This window comes from Ahaetulla prasina, chromosome 2 (genome assembly GCF_028640845.1).
Source record: "Ahaetulla prasina isolate Xishuangbanna chromosome 2, ASM2864084v1, whole genome shotgun sequence".
Lineage (NCBI taxonomy): Eukaryota > Metazoa > Chordata > Lepidosauria > Squamata > Colubridae > Ahaetulla > Ahaetulla prasina.
In genome coordinates, this window is record NC_080540.1 from 30,139,302 (window position 1) to 30,164,744 (window position 25,443).

Here is a 25,443-nt window from a genome sequence, read left to right on the forward strand (position 1 = left end):
CCAGACGGCTGAAAAAGTGCAGGATTTCAACAACGTGACCTTATCCAGAAATACAGTGGTGCGGAGAATCGAGGACTTGTCAGCTAACCTGAAACTTCAGCTGAGAGAAAGCTTGTGCTTTTGATTTTACTCGATAGCATGCGATGAGAGCACAGGCATACAGACACCGCACAGCTTTTAATTTTTTGCGAGTCGATGATAATTTTGCTGTAGGAGCTGCTTGATATGATGAGCCTAAAAGGCACAACGACGGGTGGAAATATTTTTGACGCTGTGTCAGAGGCAGTTGAAAAGATGGGGCTTAAATGGGACAAGCTCTGTGGAGTAACAACGGATGGAGCTCCGGCCATGACGGGTGGCGCAAAGGAATGGCATCCATGGTGTGCGTCAAGGTAAAGAGAGCGGAGGTGAGGCTGTTAGGATGCACTGTATAATCCACCAAGAAGCACTGTGTGCCAAGACTGTGCAGCTGGGCGATGTGATGAACACTGTTGTAAAACTGTCAACATAATTCGAGCTAGAGGACTGTACCACAGGAATTTCAAGCTTTCTTATCTGACGTGGATGCTGAATACGGGGATGTACTCTACCACTCTGATGTGCGCTGGCTCAGCCGTGGCTCTGTGCTGCAGCGGTTTTATTCGCTGAGATCAGAAATTGACAATTTTTTGAAAGAGAAGGACCGTCCTCTTCATGAACTGAGTGACCCTCTGTGGCTGGCAGACCTGGCATTTTAGTTGATCTTACTCATCATCTGAATACACTGAACAAGAACCTACAAGGCAAAGAACAGCTGGTGTCACACCTGTATGCACATGAAAGCCTTCTGTGTAAAGCTCCGCCTGTTTGAGACACAACTCTGAAGCTTTAATGCTGCACACTTCCCTGCGCTGTCTGAAATCAAGTCTGCTTTTCCAAAGGCAGACCTTTCTGCTAAAAAGGAGAAATATGTTTCTGTAATTACATCTCTCGTGACAGAATTCAACCAGCGTTTTCAAGATTTTTCTGTCATTGAAAAACAAATCAAGCTGTTCTCGACCCCCTTCCTGGTGGATGCAGAAGAAGTGGAGGAGAGTCTGCAGTTAGAACTGATTGAAATGCAATGTGATGATTCTCTGAAGAGTCAACATCAGCTTCTCTCCTCCTGACTTCTATCAGAGTTTGGATCATGCCAAGTTTCCTCTGATGAGGCATACGCATAAAAGAATGATGAGCCTGTTCGGCTCAACATACATATGTGAACAAACATTTTCTCTGTTAAATCAGAACAAAAGCAGACTGAGATCCAGAATGACTGATAGCCATCTCTGTGAAGTCCTTCGTGTCTCAACCACCAAACTTTCTCCTGACATCCCAGCCATCCTTCAATCCAAAGGACAGCATCACTGCTCCCACTGAGAGCAATGTTCTTCACATTATAGGCGAGTTAGAAATACACACAGTAGTCATGTGTCAATATGTCACCTCTTGTGTGTGGCCAGACCACATGAATTTACTAGGCTTATATACTGTTTGTTGTCCAGCGCATGCCTTTCTGAATAATTATATTTAAAAATATTACATTAAAATCAACATAACACAAACACACACGTACACAAACATAGAGATACACATGCACATATATATAACTCACACACATATAGTATACTTAAGCCTAAACTGCCCAGACGGCTGAAAAAGTGATTTCTGACAGGTTCTCACACTTTTGACTGGTCCTCACACCTACAACTATCTTTACATTTTGCACCCTATCTTGTAACCGTGGTGAAGAGAAGCAGTTGTGAAATGAGTGATGTGGTTGTTAAAAATGCTGCAATGGGCATAAATGTGAGGATGGTCATAAGTGTGAGGACTGGTCAAAAATGCTTTTAGCCCTCTGATAGTTTCTATGCCCATAGCCACATCCACTCAGTCACATGAGCAGTTAGCCACGCCCACCAGTCACATGACCACCAAGCCACACCCCAAAATAAGCCACGCCCAAAGAACTGGTACAAAAAAATTTCAGCCCCCCCCCCCCCCGGGTGGCCCGGGCCTTTGCTTATTTTTCTGTATTTGGCCCTCACTCAAAAAACTTTGGACACCCCTGGTTTAGAGGCAGCTCAGTTCCAGAGGGAGCAAAAGAGATACGGCCCCAATGAGGGTCTTAGCTATTTACCTCAGGAATAACAGAATAACAGAGTTGAAAGGGACTCTGAGAGGTCTTCTAGTCCAAACCCCTGCTCAGGAAAGGCAGGAAAACTGAGGAGGCCAAAATCTGAGTAGAGAGCCTGGGAAAGATGTCGGAATAACAGAATAGCACTTAGAAGGGACCTTGATTGGGGGACCCATTTCAGAAAAGTGGCTGTCCCGTCTCATCTTGAAATTATAAACTTAGTTTTGTTGAGGACTACATGCTGATGGCTCTTTGTCAGGCAAAACTCTGACTAAAGCCTGCTTGTTCTTCAACAGTAAATTCTTTGTTTATCTACCCACTCATACTGTTAACACCATTTTATAATGCCTTGGTAAGGCCACACTTGGAATACTGCATCCAGTTTTGGTTGCCATGATGTAAAAAAGATGTTGGGACTCTAGAAAGAGTGCAGAGAAGAGCAACAAAGATGATTAGGGGATCGGAGGCTAAAACATATAAAAACAGTTGCTGGAATTGGGTATGTCTAGTTTAATGAAAAGAAGGACTAAGGGGAATATGATAGCAGTATTCCTGTATTTGAGGGGCTGCCACAAAGGGGCTGCCACAAAGAAGTGGGAGTCAAGCTATTCTCCAAAGCACCTGAGGGCAGGACAAGAAACAATGGGTGGAAACAAATCAAGGAGAGAAGCAATTTAAAACTAAGAAGAAATTTCCTGACAGTTAGAATAATTAATAAGTAGAACAACTTGCCTCCAGGAGTTGTGAATGCTTCAACACTGGAAGTTTTTAAGAAGAGATTGGATAACCATTTGGTAATCCATTCAGAAAGATTGGGTCAGACAGAAACTCCAGATAAGGAACACAATTAGGCAAGCCGAAAGTTGACAAGATTAGCTCAGACAAAACCCTAGGATTTGCATTTGCCCCTTTTGCCTATAGAGCCAGCCATGACCCCTACATGACCCCATGGGAATCAAGAAGGTATAAAAACCCCATCCACTCTCAGCTCCATTTTTTCAGCTGTCCCAGAACTACACGCTGCGTGTCTGTGTATTCATTCTGCTCATTAATAAATGGGCCTTTCTTTCTTAAGCAGCCTCCATTTTCCCGGCTTGGAACTGGACCTGGATTTTTCTTCCAACAACACTTTGCAACAGTATGAACTTCTTTGTTTCAAAGCAACAGAAAATTAAAATTATCATAATGATGGTAGATGTTACAAAAAAGCAAGTGATTTCTCTTCCTGCAGAGAGACACCTGGGCACAGAGAATACTTATCTAATCATTATGGTCAGTGACTTCAACTATTTCTATGGACCCTGCAGCTCAACTATGACTCCTCAATAAAATGTGATATGAGTTCAAAAAGTAAAAGAGACTAATAAAATACTGTCTGTGCAGGCAAATTTGTATATATCCCCCCAAAATGTGATCAATAAAGGAAATTTACTTCTTCAGTTACATTCCTGAAAAATGAATCCAGGAAAGTTAGGTTTTCTCTTTTATTTTTATTACTAGATGTTCAAATCTTGTCTTTGTAAAATAGTATAATATTCGGGGATAAAGATCAATCAATCAGAATAGAGCTGGAAGGGACCGTCAAAGTCTTCTACTCCAACCCCCTGCTCAGGCAGGAGACTAGGGGTGAAATGTTCCCGGTTCAGACTGCATCGGCCAATCCAGTAGTGATGGCAGCGGGTGGTTCAGAGAACTGGTAGCAAAAATCCCTGCCCATGCCCACCCAATCGCCTGGTCGCCTGCTTGCCCGCTTGCTTGCTGAGCCGCGCAATCGTCAGAGCCTTTTTTTAACTTTTAAAAGCATTTTTTACAACCTATTTGGTTCAGACTGCATCGGCCAATCCAGTAGTGATGGCAGTGGGTGGTTCAGAGAACTGGTAGCAAAAATCCCTGCCCATGCCCACCCAATCGCCTGGTCGCCTGCTTGCCCGCTTGCTTGCTGAGCCGCGCAATCGTCAGAGCCTTTTTTTAACTTTTAAAAGCATTTTTTACAACCTATTTGGTTCAGACTGCATCGGCCAATCCAGTAGTGATGGCAGCGGGTGGTTCAGAGAACTGGTAGCAAAAATCCATGCCCCCCCCATGCCCCCCCAATCGCCCAGTCGCCTGCTTGCCTGCTTGCCGCTTCTTTTAAAAAATGTTTTTAAAAAGTAAAAAAAAAGGCTTTGACGATCACAGCTGAGCCACGCAATCATCAGAGCCCTTTTTTTAACTTTTAAAAGCATTTTTTACAGCCTCTTTGGCCGAATAGGTTGTAAAAAAATGCTTTTAAAAGGTAAAAAAAAAGGTTCTGACGATCACAGCTGAGCCGCGCAATCGTCAGAGCCTTTTTTGCATTTGGTGCATGGTGCGCGCACACAGCGCGTATGCCCAGCCAGCAAACCAGTAGTAAACCGTTCAGATTTTACCACTGCAGGAGACCCTTTACCATTTAAGTCAGTCGTTTTTAAAAAACCTCCAGTGTTGAAGCAACCATAACTTCCGAAGGCGAGTTGTTCCCCTGGTTAAGTGTTTTCATGTTAAGAAGTTTTTCCTTAATTCCTGGTTGCTTTTCTCCTTGATTAGTTTCCATCCATTGATTCTTGGTTTCTCCTATGGTGCTCTGGAAAATAAGTTGACCCCCTCTTCTTTGTGGCAGCCCCTCATATACTGGAACCCTGCTATCATGTCACCTCTAGTTCTTCTGTTCTATAAACTAAGCATACCCAGTTTCTGCAACTGTTCTTCATATGGTTTAAGTCTCCAGGCCTTTAATGATCCTAGTTGCTTTTCTCTGCACTTCTTTTCAAATATCAATATCTTTTTTATATTGTGGTGACCAAAACTGGATGCAGTATTCCAGGTGTGGCCTTACTGAGATTTTATAAAGCAGTACAGCTCAGTCCAATCCAGCACACATAAAATCCAGCAGTCCAGCATGGAAGATTAAGATTGAGAAGACCTGTATGGCCACCATGTATTTTCCCTTGGTGCTCAAATAGGTGGTCACAAAAGAGATCTAGACTTTGCAGAAGACCAATATGATATGATCAGTTTGACTTCACTGAAGGCCCCAGGCAGGTTTCTGGCCAGGAAGGCCATTGTAAAGCTGATGGTGGCCAGGAAGCTCGTATAGTCCAGACCTCTATAAAATATGTCAACAGACCCTTTGGTGTGTTGCAAGACAAATTGTCCAGGCTGGGAATGTATGTCAGAATCTCCCAACCAGACGGTCGAAATGGCAATCTGGACACTAGAACCAGATATAATAATGGAGTTGGTCAAAGCTTTCACCAGCCATCTCCTTATGGTGTGTGCTGGCTTTGTGGCCAGGAAGGCCAGCACCACTCTGATAGCTTTGACCAAGACAGAACAGATAACAAGTGAGAAAATGATATTGAAGGTTGTTTGATGGAGTGGCTTTTCTTGATTGACTGATAAACAGAAAGGACATAAAAGGTAATGAAACATCTGCAAGAAAACAAGCAAGCCCAGAGATCACCAAGGACCGCTCATTTCAATCCTGCTACACATATTCTCCTTTATTGGTCTTATGGGTTTGTATATTTCCTTTGCTCTGTTTGACAATTAAGGTTATTTAAAACTGAAGAAAATAAAAATGTGAAAATTTAAATCCAGGAAGGAAGTCAAAAAGAGAAATAGGAGGGAGACTAGGAGGATATAGGAGAGGTCCCCACATTTGAAAACTGGTAGGGAAGATAAGTGAATTTCACCCGTGGTCTAAACACAAAAGAACTGCAATGGATAATTAGATATTATTAGCCTAAGAAACAATTTCATAGTCATTTCCCTCCTTTTATAATTAGATGTTCCTTAGTATTTAGAGCTGGCCTGAGGATGATAATATAGCATTTGGGGAAGAAGATACAGACAAGTAGCCCAGCACCAGAGGCCAAAATGGAGAAAACCTGCACAGCCACCATGGACTTTCCTTTGGTACTCAGGTAGGTGGGCAGGAAGGAAATCCAGACACTGCAAAAGACCAGCATGCTGAAGGTGATCAGCTTGGCTTCGTTGAAGGCCCCAGGCAGATTCCTAGCCAGGAAAGCCACAATGAAGCAAATGACAGCTAGGAAGCACATATAGCCAAGGACAACATAAAACATAGCAACAGAGCCTTCATTACATTGAAGGATGATCTCTCCAGGCTGGGAGTGCAGATCAGAATCAGGGAACGGGGGAGAAACACCCAACCACAGGGCACAGATGAATGTTTGGCCAGCAGAACCAGAAAGGATGATGGAGTTGGCCAAACTCTTCCCCAACCATCTTCTCACACTGTTCCCTGGTTTTGTGGCCAGGAATGCCAGCACCACTGTAATCGTTTTGGCTAATACAGAAGACACAGCTACCGAGAAGACAATGCTGAACACTGTTTGTCGGAGAAGACAGGTAGCTTTACTTGGCTGCCCAATGAAGAAAATGGAGGACAAGAAGCAAAGCAGGAGGGAGACCAGGAGGATGAAGGAGAGGTCGCAGTTATTGGCTTTGACAATGGGAGTTTCTAGGTTTTTAAGGAATATGATTAAAACAAGGCATGTGATTAGGAAGAAGAGTAGGGCAACAGAGACAAGGATGATGCCCAGATGTTCTTCATAGGACAGAAAGTTCCTTCTTTTGGGGATACATTGGACTCGGGTTTTGATTGGATATTGATCATCTGGACACTTGGTGCATTTTTCAGTATCTGAGGAAACATAAAATATTTCTTTTATAGTCAATCCTTTCACATATTCAGAAAGACCTTTTCAGGATGGGAGTTGATATCAAAAGCCGTAATAAATGATAAATATGAATAAATATAACATCATATCATCCCAAATCCTGGGAGAAAATCTAGAAGTTTAGAAGGATAAAGGCCTGTTCAAATTCAGATGGTATTCAGGATCGCAGGAGCTGCAACCGAAATGTAATGCTTCCAAGGCCCCGCAAGGGGGCAGTGCTTCAGGAAACAGACCTGCAGTGCTCCTATTATAATTGTTATGGAGGGATAATCAGAGGAGTAAGTCCTACGATCTTATTCAAAGTAGAACTTGAAAGTTGAATTTAATTTAATTGCAATTTGAAATCAATTGGGAGCCTGTGTAGCTTATAGGACATAATATGATCAAATGTAGGGACACTCAACACAGCGCCTTCAATTGCATTCTGGCCCATTTCTAAATTTCAGGTGCTCTTAGGGTTTTTTAAAATCAAGTTTTATTGATTCCCCGCCCTTCACACCCACCCACATAGTTTATGAACAGAGTATTGGCCATTTAAGTTATACAACTTAACATATCCAAATACATTTTGCTTAGTTACAGTTTCTGCCAGAATGTTCTTTTCCCATATTTTTAATCATATCTTAATATTTCTATGCTTATTTGTATAAACCACATCTTCTTTCGTCCTCAAGTTCTAATTTTTCCATTTTTACTGTTATATATTCTCTTTTATTATTTTTTAAATTTATAAATTTAAATAATTTTAAATAATTCAATTTTTGCCTTTCTTCCATTTTATTTTTTCAGTTTTACAACAATCTTTCTTCTCTTTCTCATTCCTCTCCCTCCCTTCTTTTATCCTTCCTACTTTCTTCTCTCCTCTCCTACTCCTTCTCACTTTCCCCTTCCTTTTTCCCCTTCCTCCTTTCTTCCTCCCTATCTAAACTTCTCTCCTATTCTTATTTCCCCTCCCTTTCTTCCTCCCCTCTTCCCTTTCTTCTTTTTCTCTCTCTTCTTCTCCCATCTCTCTCCTCCTTCTTATTTATTTCTTATTTATTTCTTATTTACATTTTTATACCGCCCTTCTCCAAAGACTCAGGGTGGTGTACAGCAGATAAAACAACAATAAACCAAACATGGGAGAAAATCTGGGTTAGAAATGTTAAGTTTACACAAGCACAGAATTTAAGGGAAAATTTTTATAAGATGTTTTATAGATGACACTTAGATCCCAAAAAATTATCACGTATGTATCCTAATATCCAAGCAAAATGTTGGAGGTATGATTGTGATGATGCTACATATTTTCATATTTGGTGGACTTGCAAGAAAATTAAGGCCTTTTGGATAAGAATTTGGTGGATTATTCAAAATGTACTGAAGAAGAAGATAAAGTTCCTGCCACAATTTTTCCTTTTGGGAATTATAACGGATTGTACAGGGATTGAGACTAAACTGATTCTGAATTTAATAACAGCAGCAAGACTGTTGATTGGACAATACTGGAAGAAAGAAGAGGTACCTACAATAGAAGAATGGATACTGAAAGTCATTAATTTGGCTGAGATGGCTAAAATCTCAGCTTTTTTAAAAGACAATACGCAGGAAAGATATTTAATTGAATGGAAAAAATGGATTGATTATCTACAAAACAGATATCAGATTAAGAAATATCAGATTGCCTTTGAATAATTAGAAAGTTATTTTATGTAATGGGGAGGGGGTTGGGAGATGAAAAGCTTTGGATGAGGTTAATTGGATTGGAAGGGAAAATTTTATTCTATGTTTGGTTTATGTATAACAATACCTTGTAATTGACCGGGAAGCCGGGGGAAGGAGGGGAAGGGGTTTTCTGGGAGGGGGGAAAAAAAGGGGGAAAATGTCTTTGTTTTTTTAAAAACTCTTTCAATAATAAAAAAAAAAACCAACAACAATAAACCAGAAAAATTTTAAAATACAGTATCAAATTTAAAAATCTAATTTAAACGCCGTATGTTAAAAATTGTTAAATAAAAAATTACAGAAAGATAAAAAACCCCTGTTAAAAGCCCACTAAAAACCCACAATATTTAAAATCTTATCTCCCTCTATGGCTGTATTCATTTTCAATTCAATGTTTTTCACTCTGGTGTCCAGACAACCCTGATTTTTCCATTTAGTGAGTATATTTCTCAGAATTCCCCTCATATATTTTTAATTATTGACATTGTCTTTCAACTTATTCCATTTTTACCTTACAAGTTTTAGGTAATTCAACCTTCTACCTCTTATTTTCTTTAAATTCTTATTCCCAATTTAATAGTTATTTTGCTCTTTCATCAGTAAATTAGAAGAAATATGTAGATTATTGTAAAAGAGAAGTAAGTAAGGATGAAATGAAGTGTATGTAAGAAGCAAAAGAAGAAGAAGAAGAAGAAATATACTGTTTAATGTAAAATGGAGAAGTAGATGAAATGTGAAAGATAAAATGGGTTATATGTTTTGTTGTCTGAGAATGCATGGATTGGAGAGAATTATAGTGGATGGTAAAGATATATGTTTTGGAAGAAGTAGATTATTTAAGAAAAATAGACAAGCAGACGAAATGTGAAAGATAGAATGGTTTATAGATGAAATTGAAAGTGAGATATAAAATTGAACAAAATTGAAATGTTAGTAAATGATGTATACTAATGAAAGAGGTGCTCTTAGTTTTTATTAGTTCTCTATTTCCCCTCTTTTCAGTTAGGTCTCACTCCTTTTAATCCTGACAGTGTGTGAAAGGCATTTTTTCCTTCTTTCAGAACCAAAACCGTATTCCCCTTTTTGTACTTGTGGTAATTGTTTGTATTTTACTATGTAATAACCAAGAAAATGGTAAAGATAAGAAGAAGTTAGAAGGTCCAGTAACAATCCTACCAAGGAACCCATGATGATGGCTGTGCTCAACCCAGGATTGCTGAATTGCGCTATAAACAATATTTGTGTTTTATCTCTTAATCCATACCATGGATAGATAGTGCATTGGAGAGGAAAGAGGCAGATTTTATCCCTAATAAATAGGAAATTTAGTTTATATCCCTCCTTTTACATTGATATACTTTCCATGGATTTTATGGTGAATCCTCCATTTGACTTTCTCTTGACCCTTGAACCCAACTTTTTGCCCTCCATGCTCCTCCCAGTTAGATCTTTCTGCTTCTGTAGCTCTATGCACGGTCACTCATGCCCTCGTCACGTCCTGCCTGAATTACTGCAATGCTCTCTACATGGGGCTCCCCTTGAAGAGCACCAGGAAGCTCCAGCTGGTCCAGAATGTGGCTGCGTGGGTAATAGAGGGAGCACCGCGATGGTCCCATGTAACACCTCCTGCGCAAGCTCCACTGGCTGCTGGTGGTCTTCCGGGTGCAATTCAAGGTGCTGGTTGTCACCTTTAAAGCGCTCCATTGCATAGGACCGGGTTACTTGATTTGGCTCCTGCGCGTGCGCAAGATGGCGCTGTTGTGAAAATTCGGCTCGGCGGATCTGAGCTCGCCGGGCGAATGGCAGCATCGTGGACGTTCGTCTAGCCGTTTTCGCCCCCCGGTCTGGTAGACGATCTTCCTCGCAGCCGCGGGAGAGGTCTGTGGACCTCTTAGGACCCGCGGCTGCTGAGAACGGGCCGGGAGGGCGATCGGCGAATGACGGCGGCCATTTTAGGTGTCGGGGATGAGGTGGCGTTTTGGTCGGCGTTCGGCTAGTGTGCCGCCCCTCCCAGCTCTTCCTGGTCTGCTCCCCACGTTTGTTACGCTAAGGACTCCCAAGGACTCTTAAGGACCCTCTCCTGTTTAACAACAGCGGCCCCCTCGATATCAGAGGGTGGGGGCGACATCGGAGGACATTGGAGGGAAGGAGGCGGTGTGGCCTATTGGCCTGGCTTTCCTGCTTTCCGGCTTTTGCCATAAGATCTCTCCTATCGCAAGTACAAGATCTTCCCTCCCACAAGGACAACTGTGATCCCTTTGATACCAGAGAGGAGGAGGACGCTTCTGGCCTGCCTTTTGGTTTGGTCGGGCTTGGCTCCTAATTGCGGCGATGTTGGCGCCTGCCCTCCCCTGTGTGTTGGGGATTTTGGGACGTGCAACAACTTTGGGCATTTTTGATCTCTTGGGGAGCCGTCAGGAGCTGATGGGCTGTATTGGAGTCGGATTGGAGTTCTGGGAGCTGCTAGGAGTGGATGGGAGTGCCATCTGGAAACAGCGATGGGCGTGAGGGTGGCTTGATGGCGGCCATGGGCGCCTCCCTTCCCCCTTTTCTTGGGACCCGGATGTTCCTCTGGACAGATTGTGTTATCTAAGTCCTGGGCTATTAGTCGCTGATTATGGACTTACCAAGATTGTACCATGGTTTGATGGTTAGAGTATATGTTACATCTTATACCCCACTTGTACCATGGAGATTGACTGTCCATTTTACATCTTATGTCATCTTACATCTGGATCCTAATTTGAGAGTTACCTCAGGAGAACATCCCTGTTAACATCTCTGCCAACCTGGGACGATCTATCTTCCGCTGACTTTTACTGTACTGTATCGCTACTCTAGAACTGAACTCTTGCACCTGCGAGGTGCCCCGCCTCAAGGAACGGCCTGTTACATTACGAGGCCGGCCTCTATGACGGTCTTGGGACCCACAGAGGTGGCACGCGAAGAGGAGGAGCCTTTGGGGTTTTAGACAGGGCATTTTAAGGGGTGGGAGGGTAAGGGCGGGTGTTGGGGAAACCCGTTGGGGGGTCCAGTCCTTGCAGTGCTCATGGCGGTAAGTTAATAGGTTCGGAGGTCACGGGGGTTAGTGTTCCGTTGGTTGAGGTGGTCCTATTTGCACGGTAAGTGGGAGGGGCAGATATGGCGGAAGTGGGGCTCATATCGTTCTGTGGGCGCTCGATGTTTGAAGGCGATCGCCCGACCTTCCCGTTCCCGGATGGTCAAGACTCCCAGAGCCTGGGCCTTGGCTGATGCTTATGCAACGCCACGGTCCGTGGCCAATAAGGCCCCCTAATTCATGATCTTATCCAGGGGCGCCGCGGACCTTATGGGCGCACGGAGACCTGGTTGGGCAGAAGGGGCGTGCCTTGTTGAGATGTGCCCACCGGGTTTCCGTGCATTCCATCAGCCGAGGGCTCAGGGTAGGGGTGGGGGTGGCGGTTGTGATTAGAGAGAGTCTGGAGCCGAGGAGACCACTGTACCTCAGATTGCGGGTGCGAATCCCTCTTGTGAGATGGGGTCATAGGTGTCAGATGGGCTTGCTGGTCACGTACCTGGCTCCTTGCTGCGTGACAGCTGCCCTGCCCGAGCTCCTGGAGGTGCTGGCTGGGGTGGCAGTTGAGACCCCCAGACTTTTAGTCATGGGGGACTTTAACTTGCCATCTTCCGGCTCGTCATCAACAACAGCTCGGGAGTTCATGGCTTCCATGACGGCCTTGAACCTGACCCAAGTAGTTGATGGCCCTACTCACATTGGGGGTGGCACTCTGGACCTGATTTTTGTCTCTGGTCAGTGGTTGAGAGATCTGGACTTAAAGGAAATAGTCACTGAACCTTTGTCATGGTCAGATCACTCTCTTCTTCGCCTGGACTTTCTGACCGCCATTCACCACCGCAGGGAGACGGAGCCGATCGTTGGTTCCGTCCCAGGCGCCTGATGGACCGGAGGGTTCGGACGGAGCTTGGGCCATTTCCTGAGGTCTGGCTCACGGCTCGGCTGAGGAACTTGTTGCGGCCTGGGAGCGGGCGGCGGGGGCCTTAGACCGTGTCGTGCCTTTGCGGCCTCTGACCCGGCGCGGGTCCCAACCGGCTCCTTGGTTCTCCGAGGCTGAGAGGATGAAGCGCCGGAGAAGGCGCCTAGAGAGTTCCTGGAGGTCCAGCCGTTCAGAAGCTGATCGGACACTAGTGAAGTCCTATACTAGGGCTTACCTAGTGGCATTGAGAAGCGAGGCGTAGCTCGCCTCCTCCCTCATTGCATCGGCAGATAACCGCCCAGCCGCCCTGTTTGGGTGACCGCTCCCTCCTACACCAGGGGGCGGGATGACCCGTGCAGGGGCGATGCTGAGAGTTTATGATTATCTATACGATAAAATCGTTCAACCGGGATGGTTTGGACCAAGATTGCGGTGATCTGGTGAGACGACTGAGGGTGGTCTTGGTGACATTTTATGGGATGAGTTTGACCCTGTCGCTCCGAGGACATGGACAGGTTGTTGGGAGGCTGAATGCCACCACGTGTTTACTGGACCCGTGCCCCTCCTGGTTGGTGCTGGCCACGCAGGAGGTGACACGAGGCTGGCTCAAGCGATTCTGGCGCTTCTTTGGTGGAGGTGTCTTTCCGGCCGCCTTGAAAGAGGCGGTGGTGAGGCCCTCCTCAAGAAGCCTTCCCTGGACCCGGCTGCTGAGAACGGGCCGGGAGGGCGATCGGCGAATGACGGCGGCCATTTTAGGTGTCGGGGATGAGGTGGCGTTTTGGTCGGCGTTCGGCTAGTGTGCCGCCCCTCCCAGCTCTTCCTGGTCTGCTCCCCACGTTTGTTACGCTAAGGACTCCCAAGGACTCTTAAGGACCCTCTCCTGTTTAACAACAGCGGCCCCCTCGATATCAGAGGGTGGGGGCGACATCGGAGGACATTGGAGGTAAGGAGGGCGGTGTGGCCTATTCGGCCTGGCTTTCCTGCTTTCCCGGCTTTTTGCCATAAGATCTCTCCTATCGCAAGTACAAGATCTTCCCTCCCACAAGGACAACTGTGATCCCTTTGATACCAGAGAGGAGGAGGACGCTTGGCCTGCCTTTTGGTTTGGTCGGGCTTGGCTCCCTAATTGCGGCGATGTTGGCGCGCCTGCCCTCCCCTGTGTGTTGGGGATTTTGGGACGTGCAACAACTTTGGGCATTTTTGATCTTTGGGAGCCGTCAGGAGCTGATGGGCTGTATTGGAGTCGGATTGGAGTTCTGGGAGCTGCTAGAGTGGATGGGAGTGCCATCTGGAAACAGCGATGGACGAGAGGTGGCTTGATGGCGCCATGGAGCGCCTCCCCTTCCCCCCCTTTTCTTGGGACCCGGATGTTCCTCTGGACAGATTGTGTTATCTAAGTCCTGGGCTATTAGTCGCTGATTATGGACTTACCAAGATTGTACCATGGTTTGATGGTTAGAGTATATGTTACATCTTATATGCTACACGTTACATCTTATACCCCACTTGTACCATGGAGATTGACTGTCCATTTTTACATCTTATGTCATCTTACATCTGGATCCTAATTTGAGAGTTACCTCAGGAGAACATCCCTGTTAACATCTCTGCCAACCTGGGACGATCTATCTTCCGCTGACTTTTACTGTACTGTATGCGCTATTCTAGAACTGAACTCTTGCACCTGCGAGGTGCCCCCACCTCGCGGGAACGGCCTGTTACATTACCGAAGGCCGGCCTCTATGACGGGTCTTGGGACCCACAGAGGTGGCAAAGAGGAGGAGCCTTTGGGGTTTTTTAGTCAGGGCATTTTTAAGGGGTGGGAGGGTAAGGACGGGTGTTGGGGGAAACCCGTTGGGGGGGGGTCCAGTCCCTGCGAGTGCTCGCAGCGGTAAGTTAATAGGTGGGGAGGTGACGGGGGGGTTTGTGTTCCGTTGGTTGAGGGTGGTCCTATTTGCACGGTAAGTGGGAGGGGCAGATATGACGGAAGTGGGGCTCATATCGTTCTGTGGGGCGCGGCCGATGTTTGAAGGCGACGGCGCCCGAGCCCCCAGACTTCTCCCGTTCCCCGGATAGTCAAGACTCCCAGAGCCTGGGCCTTCGGCTGATGCTGTGCAACGCACGGTCCGTGGCCAATAAGGCCCCCTAATTCATGATCTTATCCAGGGGCGCCATGGACCTTATGGGCGCACGGAGACCTGGTTGGGCAGAAGGGGCGTGCCCTTGTTGAGATGTGCCCACCGGCTTCCGTGCATTCCATCAGCCGAGGGCTCAGGGTAGGGGTGGGGGTGGCGGTTGTGATTAGAGAGAGTCTGGAGCCGAGGAGACCACTGTACCTCAGATTGCCGGGTGCGAATCCTCTTGTGAGATGGGGTCATAGGTGTCAGATGGGCTTGCTGGTCGCACCTGGCTCCTTGCTGCGTGACAGCTGCCCTGCCCGAGCTCCTGGAGGTGCTGGCCGGGTGGTAGTTGAGACCCCAGACTTTTAGTCATGGGGACTTTAACTTGCCATCTTCCGCTCGTCATCAACAGCAGCTCGGGAGTTCATGGCTTCCATGACGGCCTTGGACCTGACCCAAGTAGTTGATGGCCCTACTCACATTGGGGTGGCACTCTGGACCTGATTTTTGTCTCTGGTCAGTGGTTGAGAGATCTGGACTTAAAGGAAATAGTCACTGAACCTTTGTCATGGTCAGATCACTCTCCTTCGCCTGGACTTTCTGACCGCCATTCACCACCGCAGGGAGACGGAGCCGACACGTTGGTTCCGTCCCAGGCGCCTGATGGACCCGGAGGGTTCCGGACGGAGCTTGGGCCATTTCCTGAGGGTCTGGCTCACGGCTCGGTTGAGGAACTTGTTGCGGCCTGGGAACGGGCCGCGCGGGGCCTTAGACCGTGTCGTGCCTTTGCGCCTCTGACCCGGCGCAGGTCCCAACCGGCTCCTTGGTTCTCCGAGGAGCTGAGAGGGTGGAGGCCCCGGAGTAGTCGCCTAGAGAGTTCCTGGAGGTCCAGCCGTTCAGAAGCTGATCGGACACTAGTGAAGTCCTATACTAGGGCTTACCTAGTGGCATTGAGGGAAGCGAGGCGTAGCTACGCCTCCTCATTGCATCGGCAGATAACCGGCCAGCCGCTCTGTTTCGGTGACCCGCTCCCTCCTACACCAGGGGAGCGGATGACCCGCTGCAGGGACGTGCTGAGGAGTTTAACGGTTATCTATACGATAAAATCGCTCAGCTTCGGGATGGTTTGGACCAAGATTGCGTGATCTGGTGAGACGACTGAGGGTGGTCTTGGTGACATTTTATGGGATGAGTTTGACCCTGTCGCTCCGAGGACATGGACAGGTTGTTGGGAGGCTGAATGCCACCACGTGTTTACTGGACCCGTGCCCTCCTGGTTGGTGCTGGCCACGCAGGAGGTGACACGAGGCTGGCTCCAGGCGACACGAGCGCTTTGGTGGAGGTGTCTTCCGCCGCCTTGAAAGAGGCGGTGGTGAGGCCCTCCTCAAGAAGCCTTCCTGACCCGCTGTTTTAGGTAATTATCGTCGTCTCCAACCCGCTCACGCGAAGGTTGTAGAGAGTATGGTGGCATATCAGTTTCCTTGCACCTGGATGAAACTGTCTATCTAGACCTGCTCCAGTCCGGTTTCCGCCCGGTTACAGCACGGAGACGGCTTTGGTCGCGTTGGTGGATGATCTCTGGAGGCCAGGGATAGGGGTTGTTCCTCTGCCCTGGTCCTATTAGACCTCTCAGCGGCTTTTGATACCATCGACCATGGTATCCTGCTGCGCCGGTTGGAGGATTGGGAGTGGAGGCACCGTTTATCGGTGGTTCTCCTCCTATCTCTCCGACCGGTCGCAGTCGGTGTTGACAGGGGGCAGAGGTCGGCCCGGGCGCCTCACTTGTGGGTGCCGCGGGATCGATCCTCTCGCCCCTTCTGTTCAACATCTACATGAAGCCGCTGGGTGAGATCATCAGTGGTTCGTGTGAGGTACCAGCTGTATGCGGATGACACCCAGCTGTACTTTTCCACACCGGACCACCCCAACGAAGCCATCGAAGTGCTGTCCCGGTGTCTGGAGGCCGTACGGGTCTGGATGGGGAGAAACAGGCTCAAGCTCAATCCCTCCAAGACAGAGTGGCTGTGGATGCCGGCATCCCGGTACAGTCAGCTAAATCCGCGGCTGACCATCGGTGGCGAGTCATTGGCCCCGATGGAGAGGGTGCGCAACTTAGGCGTCCTCCTGGATGAACGGCTGTCTCTAGAAGATCACTTGACGGCCGTCTCCAGGAGAGCGTTCTACCAGGTTCGCCTGGTGCGCCAGTTGCGCCCCTTTCTGGACCGGGAGGCCCTATGCACGGTCACTCACGCTCTCGTGACGTCTCGCCTGGATTACTGCAACACTCTCTACATGGGGCTTCCCTTGAAGGGCATCCGGAGGCTACAGTTAGTCCAGAATGCGGCTGCGCGGGTGATAGATGGAGCCCCTCGTGGCTCCCGCATAACACCCATCCTGCGCAGACTGCACTGGCTACCTGTGGCCTTCGGGTGCGCTTCAAGGTTTTGGTGACCACCTTTAAAGCGCTCCATGGCATAGGGCCGGGTTATCTACGGGACCGCCTACTGCGACCAGATACCTCTCACCGACCCGTGCGCTCTCACAGAGAGGGACTCCTCAGGGTGCCGTCAGCTAGGCAGTGTCGTCTGGCGACGCCCAGGGGAAGGGCCTTCTCTGTGGGGGCTCCCACCCTCTGGAACGAACTCCCCCCAGGACTCCGTCAACTTCCAGATCTTCGAACCTTCCGTCGCGAGCTCAAGACTCATTTATTCATCTGTGCAGGACTGGCTTAGACTTTTAAATTTAGAGGGGTTTTAAATTGATTTTAATATTTATATTTCTATTTTTAAAAATTGGTATTATTAATTATTGGCATTAGAATAGGTCTTTTAATGATTATTTTAATTTGTATATTGATGTTTTTTATATGCCTGTAAACCGCCCTGAGTCCTTTGGGAGATAGGGCGGTATATAAGTTTAAATAATAAATAAATAAAATAAATAATAAACTTATGGGACCGCCTGCTGCCACCAATAGCCTCCCATCGACCAGTGCGCTTCCATAGGGAGGGCCTCCTCAGGGTGCCGTCAGTCAAGCAATGCCGACTGGTGGCCCCCAGGGGGAGGGCCTTCTCTGTGGGGGCACCTGCCCTCTGGAATGAGCTGCCTACGGGGTTATGTCAACTCCCCGACCTCCGGACCTTCAAACACGAGCTTAAGACCTTTTTGTTCCATCGTGCGGGGCTGGCCTAATGAAATTTTTAATGGGGTTTTTTATGAGGGTTTTATGATAAATTTTAACTTATTATGGCCAATTATTATAATCAGTTTTTTAAAATGTTTCAATTTTTGTCTATGTCTTTGTTGTTTTAATCTGGCTGTAAACCGCCCTGAGTCCTTCGGGAGAAGGGCGGTATAGAAATCAAATAAATATATAAATAAATAAATTATAAATATGGTCTTAATAAAGATTAACTGATAAATTGAACAATTGTTGGCTGTATCTTTTGGCCTGTAATGTAAAATTGATTGAGGTGAGCCGAAGTTATTGATCTAAAATCGTTCCTCAAATTACAAAAGAAAAAAAAAGAAAGAAAATCAGATGGTCCGAAGAAAATTGAACATGGCAAGAGACTTCCAAACTGACAAGTAGAAGTGAGGTTCTTCTCATAGAAGTAAACTGGCCCACTCTACCATGTCCTCCTGTCTTTTCCAATCTCGTCCTTCAAGATCTTTTTCTTATTCCTTCCAATTATAGAAGAAATCAGGTACCTTGAAAATTAAGAATAACAAAGTAGTCAAGCTTTCAAGGGCCTCTGGTGGCTCAGCAGACTAAGTCTGTCTGTTATTAACAGCAGCTGCTTGCAATTACTGCAGGTTCAAGTCCCACCAGGCCCAAGGTTGACTCAGCCTTCCATCCTTTATAAGGTAAGTAAAATGAGGACCCAGATTGTTGGGGGCAATAAGTTGACTTTGTATATAATATACAAAAATGGATGAAGACTATTGCTTAACACATTGTAAGCCGCCCTGAGTCTTCGGAGAAGGGCGGGATATAAATTCAAATATAAAAAAAAAAAAGCTTAGATAGGTCTATTTTAAGATGCACATTGATCAAAATGCTGTGGGTGAATCCAGTACCATTTTCTCTGGTGTCACCCACCTTCCTGCATGGAGATGGTCCCCTCTGGACAAGGAACACAGTCATAGCAGCAAACTGGCTCTCCTTCCCGAGCCCGCTTGAAAAATCCAGGATGACAACTTTCCACACATTTGGACTGAGGCAGAGACTAAAAAGAAAAAGAAGAAATACCAAAGAAAATACGTTAGACTCACCATCCATGTAAGATGGAGATATATATGAACATCAGCCAAGTAGCCTCTGGGCTTTACCTAGACAAATATAAAATCTCTAACTAGTTCCGAGCAGCTGTAAGAAATACTATTACTGGCAGTTTCTTCATTTAGTTCCTCCTTTTGCATCTGACATATCTGATTGCAATCAAGGAATTTTCTATTTCATGAAGTCTGGAGTTATGGAACTGAAGAAAAGATGCAAGCCTTAAATGACAGCCAGTGGGTTCCTATCTCACTTCAAACCAGTAGTTCTCAGTTCATGCGAACTTGGGCCTCCTTCCTAGGAATAGAAGGGGGTTTTTTTTGGTGAAAGGGTGAAAGAGAAGTGTGGATAACTTTGTCGAAATCTGGACTACTTAAAAACATCACTGATGTTTTTAGGTCAGTAATGGCTAACCTTTTTGCTATTGCGTGCCAAAAGCGGGGGGAGTGCGGGAGGGGGGTCGTGCGCGCACGTGCCCACACTCATAATTCTATGCGCCCCACCCCCCGTGCATGCACATGCACGAACACCCCCATGCTCCTCCCACTTTTGGCACATGATGGCACGGTAGGCCCAGTAGGCCTGTTTTTCGCCCTTTCCAGGCTCCAGAGGCATTCTAGGAGCCTGGGGAGGGCAAAAACAGCCTTCCCCACTCCCCTGGAGGACCTCCAGAGGCCAGAAACAGCCTATTTGCTGACTTCCGGTGGGATCAGAAGGCCCATTTTTTGCTCTCTTCAGGCACCAGAGCCTTTCTAGGAGCCTGGGGAGAGTGAAAAATGGGCCTTCCCCACCCACCCTCAGGCACTCCGGAGGCTGGAAACGGTCTGTTTCTCTACTTCTGGTGTGCCCAGAAGGGCCGAAAATCAGCTGGCCGGCACGCACATGCACGCCAGAGCTGAGCTTGCATGTCCACTGATATGGCTCCGCATGTGTGTCACCGATATGACACGCATGCCATAGGTTCGTCATCATGGCTATAGATCATCTCTTTCAGGGGACATATTCCCCAACCAGGATGAGCTGAATTCTTATTCCAAAGCTTATTTCTCACTGGGACCAGCATTACCTCATCCAGTCTAGATTCAGTTTCATCTGATTCAGTTCAGTCCAAACCTGAACTCAAGCACTGGTCAAAAGAATTGCCATCTAATTTGTTATTTGAGGATGAGTGATGAGTAAATTTACCAGATTCACCACAAACCCCAGCACTTGATGGTTGCTCTCATCAGTTTTATGGTAATACAAGATTGCAGAGGGGAACCAAAAGGAACCATGATCTGTGCCTGCAAGTACAGGAGAACCTCTGGTCACGACCATAATTCGTTCCATAACTTTGGTCACAACCCGATTTGGTCGTGACCCGAAACTAATTTTGGAAATTTGGCGCTTACAAAAAAAATTGGGGTGGTAGGGGAAATTGGCAGCAAAAAAAAAATTGTGAATTTTTTGGTCAGAATCTGATTTGGTCATGGTCAGAAGCATTCATAACCAGAGGATTTACTCTACCCATAATCCTATGTTGGACATGGTTGAATAAGCTTTAAACTGTGTTCTTTGTTATAGCATCTACAGAATACCTTGGTCAGTAGTACTGAAGCCTCATAAGCAGTCTAAGGAAACTTATCTACTCCCTATATTCAATTCTCAGTGAAGGTCATCCTCCTTGGTGACTAGGCTTAGCCCTTTTGATCTGGGTCCTAAGCCTTTGGAAAATAAGAGAAAAGACACTGAGAGTTCTCCTACCTTGTTGAGCGGTTCTAGCCGTGAGAGAACATCTTGGTTGATTGTAAGTCTCTGTCTTTCCAAGCTCCCTATTTGTTCTTCAACGGGATCCTCCTCGGGGAGAATCACAGCACTCATGATATTCAGATCTGCTGCTATATCTCCGTTTTGGTCCAAATACAATTTCAGATGGGAAAGATTGCACAATTCATTCTTCTCCAGAAAAGGGTGGAACTAGAATGAAAACATCAAGGAATTTTAAGGGCAAAAAGCTTGGTTCCTTATCCCAAATGGCCTTTGCACGTGTGAATCTGTCTTCTACAGTTGTCTAATTTGCAAACATTCTTAGTTGGGAAAACAAGTCTTGCCACTCTTTTCAAAGGTGAAAACAAAGGTTGAGCAACATTTGTCAATCGTAGGCTGACAAAACATACATTGACAAAATATCATTGATGAAATTCGTCAGCTATAGGGAACATTCAAAAATATACCATATTTTTCAGAGTATAAGACACACTGGAGTATAAGACGCACCTTAGTTTTTGAGGAGGAAAATAAGAAAAAAGCTGATTGGCAGGTGGATTGGCCTTCCAGAGTACACCCAATCAACTGTTCCCAGAGGTGAATTTTAGCAACAGGTTCCTTGGTTGTGAGCTCTGTGCCTTGCTTTTTTTTTTTTTTGCCTCTGAAATTTCTGAAACTCTGTTTTAGAAAAAAAAAATTATGCCTCTGAAAGCCTCTGAAAAAAGCCCATAAAGCTCTGTTTGGGGGCTTCTTTTCTGAAGCTCTGTTTGGAGGCTTTTTTCCTGAAGTTTTGTTTCTGATGCTTTTTTCAGCCTCTAAAACCTCCGTTTGAGAAGCTGGACGGGGCTACATTCGGAATATAAGAAGCACCCAGATTTTCACCCTCTTTTTTTGGGAAAAAAAGGTGTGTCTTATAGTCCAAAAAATACGGTAATTTATATCCAAACTATAATTTTCATGTTTTAGAACATGAAACACTAGTGTTCTTTGGAACACTATCCCCTGAATGATTAGATTGGTAAGTGTCAGAGTTTAGGCACCGTAACTAGTTATATGAGATAAACCCAGGAGCAAAACACAGCACACAGCACACAACGCCTTTTATATAAATAACAATGATTTTGTAGGTCTTTGGTTATTCGGGTTGTCTCCCGCGTAAAACTGGAAGTGTCTTGGCGACGTTTCAACGAAATCCCATTCGTCATCTTCAGGCTAGGTGTTTACAGCTTCGTGCTTCTAGGAGAAATGTTTCACAAATGTTCACAAATGTGAAACATTTCTCCTAGAAGCATGAAGCTGTAAACACCTAGCCTGAAGATGACGAATGAGACTTCGTCGAAACGTCGCCAAGACACTTCCAATTTTACGCGGGAGACAACCCGAATAACCAAAGACCTACATACAAACACCCGTGAAAACCTCAGAAAACAATGATTTTATCTACAGTGAAATATTTCCAAACTTATGTGTGGTTAAATACCTTTACAGCTACTGATACACAGAGAGCAATTGATATACACATGACAAGAGAAATACAATGCACGAGGAGAAGGCTCGAGGCGAAGGAAGCCTGTTAACCTTTGAGATGGTTCCCCTCATTATCCTTTGGATTTCTTCCTAGAAGGAATTAAGTTAGATGGATCCTTGTTGGGAACCCGTACCTGCCATGGCCACAGCCTTGGAGCCACCAAACTCTCCTTCCTTCTCCTCCTGCATCTGGAGGAATATGCAGCATTCAAGGCATGGGCCAGAGTCTTAACAATACTGTAAAAATTGTGGTCATTTTGAACCAAGATACAGTCTATCAACTCTTCCGTCTCCACTGATGCTTTCTGTGTGCATCTTCTCCGGCCTTTGACCGAAAAGGCATCTTTTGAAGAAGAGCAGTGAAAACAACGATCTTGAAATTGGGGGACCCCAAAGAAAAAGGATTCCAAGGCATTTTCATTTTGCTTTTTTTCCCTTTGATAAACAAAGGTCCAGATACTATGGATGTATTTGTAAAGTTTGTTCATCTCTAGTTTCCATTCCCAAAAGGTTGAGATGACCCAGACTTTCCCTTCAATTGGTCCTGGCAAGCCATCAAGTGATAAATGGATAGGGTGAATTGCATCCAAGATGGTACCAATTCTGATAAAATAAACAAAGACATTCACTTGTCTCCACTTAGAAATGGGACCTCTTAGGGGCTCTGTAGACGTGGCGGGTGTGAAGAGTTGTGATATAACAACACAAATCCCATTTCTGACAAGTATAGGAGTCAAAGCCCTCATGGAATTCTCTCCTTCCTCTGTGTCTGAAGCAAAGAGACCAATCAAGGTCCATCTGAAATGGAGGAGCACTTGGATGATTGCTGGGTAGTGAACCTCTTCTTTGGGGGCCATGCGGTAGAAAAAGGGGAATTGACTTCTATCACTCAGAGTCTCTGAAGAAGTTGCATAAGCGATCTGAGAAAGCAATGAATGCTGCGTTATATTGGGAACAGATCAAGAACATTTTAATTTTTAATAAATCCAACATGGTTCTTATCAACACATTAGATTAGTTTATTGTTTATTAGCCATTTGTTGTTGTTAGTTGCGAAGTCATGTCTGACCCATCGCGACAATGTTCCTCCAGGCCTTCCTGTCCTCTACCATCCTCTGGAGTCCATTTAAACTCATGTCTACTGTTTCAGTGACTCCATCCAGCCACCTCATTCTCTGCTGTCCCCTTCTTCTTTTGCCCTCAATCTTTCCCAGCATTAGGCTCTTCTCCAGGGAGTCTTTCTTTCTCATTAGGTGGCCAAAGTATTTGAGTTTCCTCTTCAGGATCTGGCCTTCTAAAGAGCAGTCAGGGTTGATCTCCTCTAGACTGACCGGTTTGATCGCCTTGCTCTCCAGCACCAGAGTTCAAAGGCCTCCATTCTTTGGCACTCAGCCTTTCTTATGGTCCAACTTTCACAGCCATACATTGCAACTTGGAAAACCAGAGCCTTGACTATACACAATTTTGTTAGCAGGGTAATTAGGCCATATCAAGATACAGAATGTAAAATACAGGATATCCATAAGAATAAATAAAACAGAAAAAAATATGAAAAATGGAATTGAAGAAACAAATTAATTAAAAAAAATAAGAATAAAGAATTCATATCATATTTAAGTAGTATGCCTACAATTTACCACAATCACACCCACATATGCAGATTTCAACTGAACAATTATGTTGCGAATAATTCAGAAGTATTCTGAACTGTTCTGAACATAATTCTGAATTATGTTCAAAATTCTATTCTGAATTCTGAGCATACAGAAAATACATTTGTTTTAATATAAGTGTCACAATAAGTTGCTTGTCTAATGTGTAGCCGAAGGTACTGATTTCTCTCTTTCAAATATAGTTGACAGTCAAATAATAGATGCATTATATTCTATACTAGAGCTCCAGAAATACAGTTATTTATTTCTGCCACATATCTATTAAACAATGGGCCAGTAATTGCTAGGATTGTTCCTTATGAGGTTTACTCTTTGGTGTTTAACCATTGAGTACAGATGCTCAAAACCTGCCAAGAAAATACCCCATTTATGTTTTTCAATGGTAGCCATTGGAACTCTTTTCATGAATCTGAGATTTATTCACCCTTGAAAATATCATTATATTGGCTAAGATCATGTAGAAAATGTGAGCTTCCCATTAGTGCTGCACCTTCCTATTCTACAAAAGACCCTTTGATTGGATGCAGAGTCTCTTCTCATCTCACAAACGTGTAGCATAAACCCTCAAAGCAATGAGGTTGTTTTCATGAGATGGTATGTTTCTTTTGACCCTTGTCATCTCTCCATTGTGGATCCCAATCGCCAGCCATGACACCTACAATGGCCATGGTGAAAAGCAGCTCTTGGGTTCCATGGAGAAGATATGTTTGGATATAGTGTTTCACCCATCACCACTCCATTCACTTTACCAGGTAGAGAAACACAAAACACAAACCTGTGGGACTTTGTAGGTTCCTACTAAAGTTGATATCTGAATGGAGATGTCACTGTCAGCTGCATCAAGAAGAGCCAAAAGGTGATCCTGCCTCCCACAACTGTAGTTGGGAACATTGGCTTCTCCAGTAGAGAGCATGTCCAGCAAGGCTTCTGAAGTGCCAAGTGTGTTATCATAGTTGTCATGGATGTTGTAACCCAGTGTGAGATTGTGCAGGAGTTGGTCATTCTTGTTGATCACTTCAATAGCAAAAATGAAGCGTTGGGTACATCCAGGGCCCAAAGATATCATCCTGTAAAAAAGTTCATATCGTCATCACCATCATCACCATCATCATTATTACCATCATCATTTTTTTCTCATGTCTTCCTTTTTGTCTCCAGGAATCTTAAAGTCTTCTGTCTGATCCAAAACCAGAGGCAAATGATAGTTACCCATCACCGTTTAATTTTTATGAATGTGAGAAGATGGGATGGAAATCGTTTTCTACAGCATTAAGAATCACAAAACAATTCTGTAATTTGAGAAATGGACTTATGAAATTTGAAGGAATATACAAGTGGAAAAAAAATTTGAATTTGAGAAGATGGATTAATTTTAAAAATGGATTGTAAAAAGATGTAATATGTGAAGTTGGTATTGCTTCTTTTCTTTTTTTTCTTTTTATATTCTTTCCTATCTCTTTATTTTTATTGTGAGGGGATCTAAAGTTTTAAATTTTTAAAGGTGGGAGGTTATGTTTATTTTGTATACTTTAGCTTGTGAT

At 45.2% G+C, this 25,443-nt stretch overlaps 1 protein-coding gene across 1 annotated transcript; it reads right to left on the reverse strand.

Annotated features, from left to right (window-relative positions):
- Positions 1-5,937: 5,937 nt before the first annotated feature.
- On the reverse strand, positions 5,938-24,968 carry LOC131190467 (vomeronasal type-2 receptor 26-like). Its single transcript, XM_058167790.1, has 4 exons — positions 24,678-24,968; positions 20,700-20,912; positions 18,780-18,906; positions 5,938-6,842 (listed from the first exon to the last, which is right to left on the reverse strand). Exons 1-4 carry the CDS (start codon positions 24,966-24,968, stop codon positions 5,938-5,940), a joined length of 1,536 nt encoding a protein of 511 aa, XP_058023773.1.
- Between the last annotated feature and the right edge of the window lie 475 nt (positions 24,969-25,443).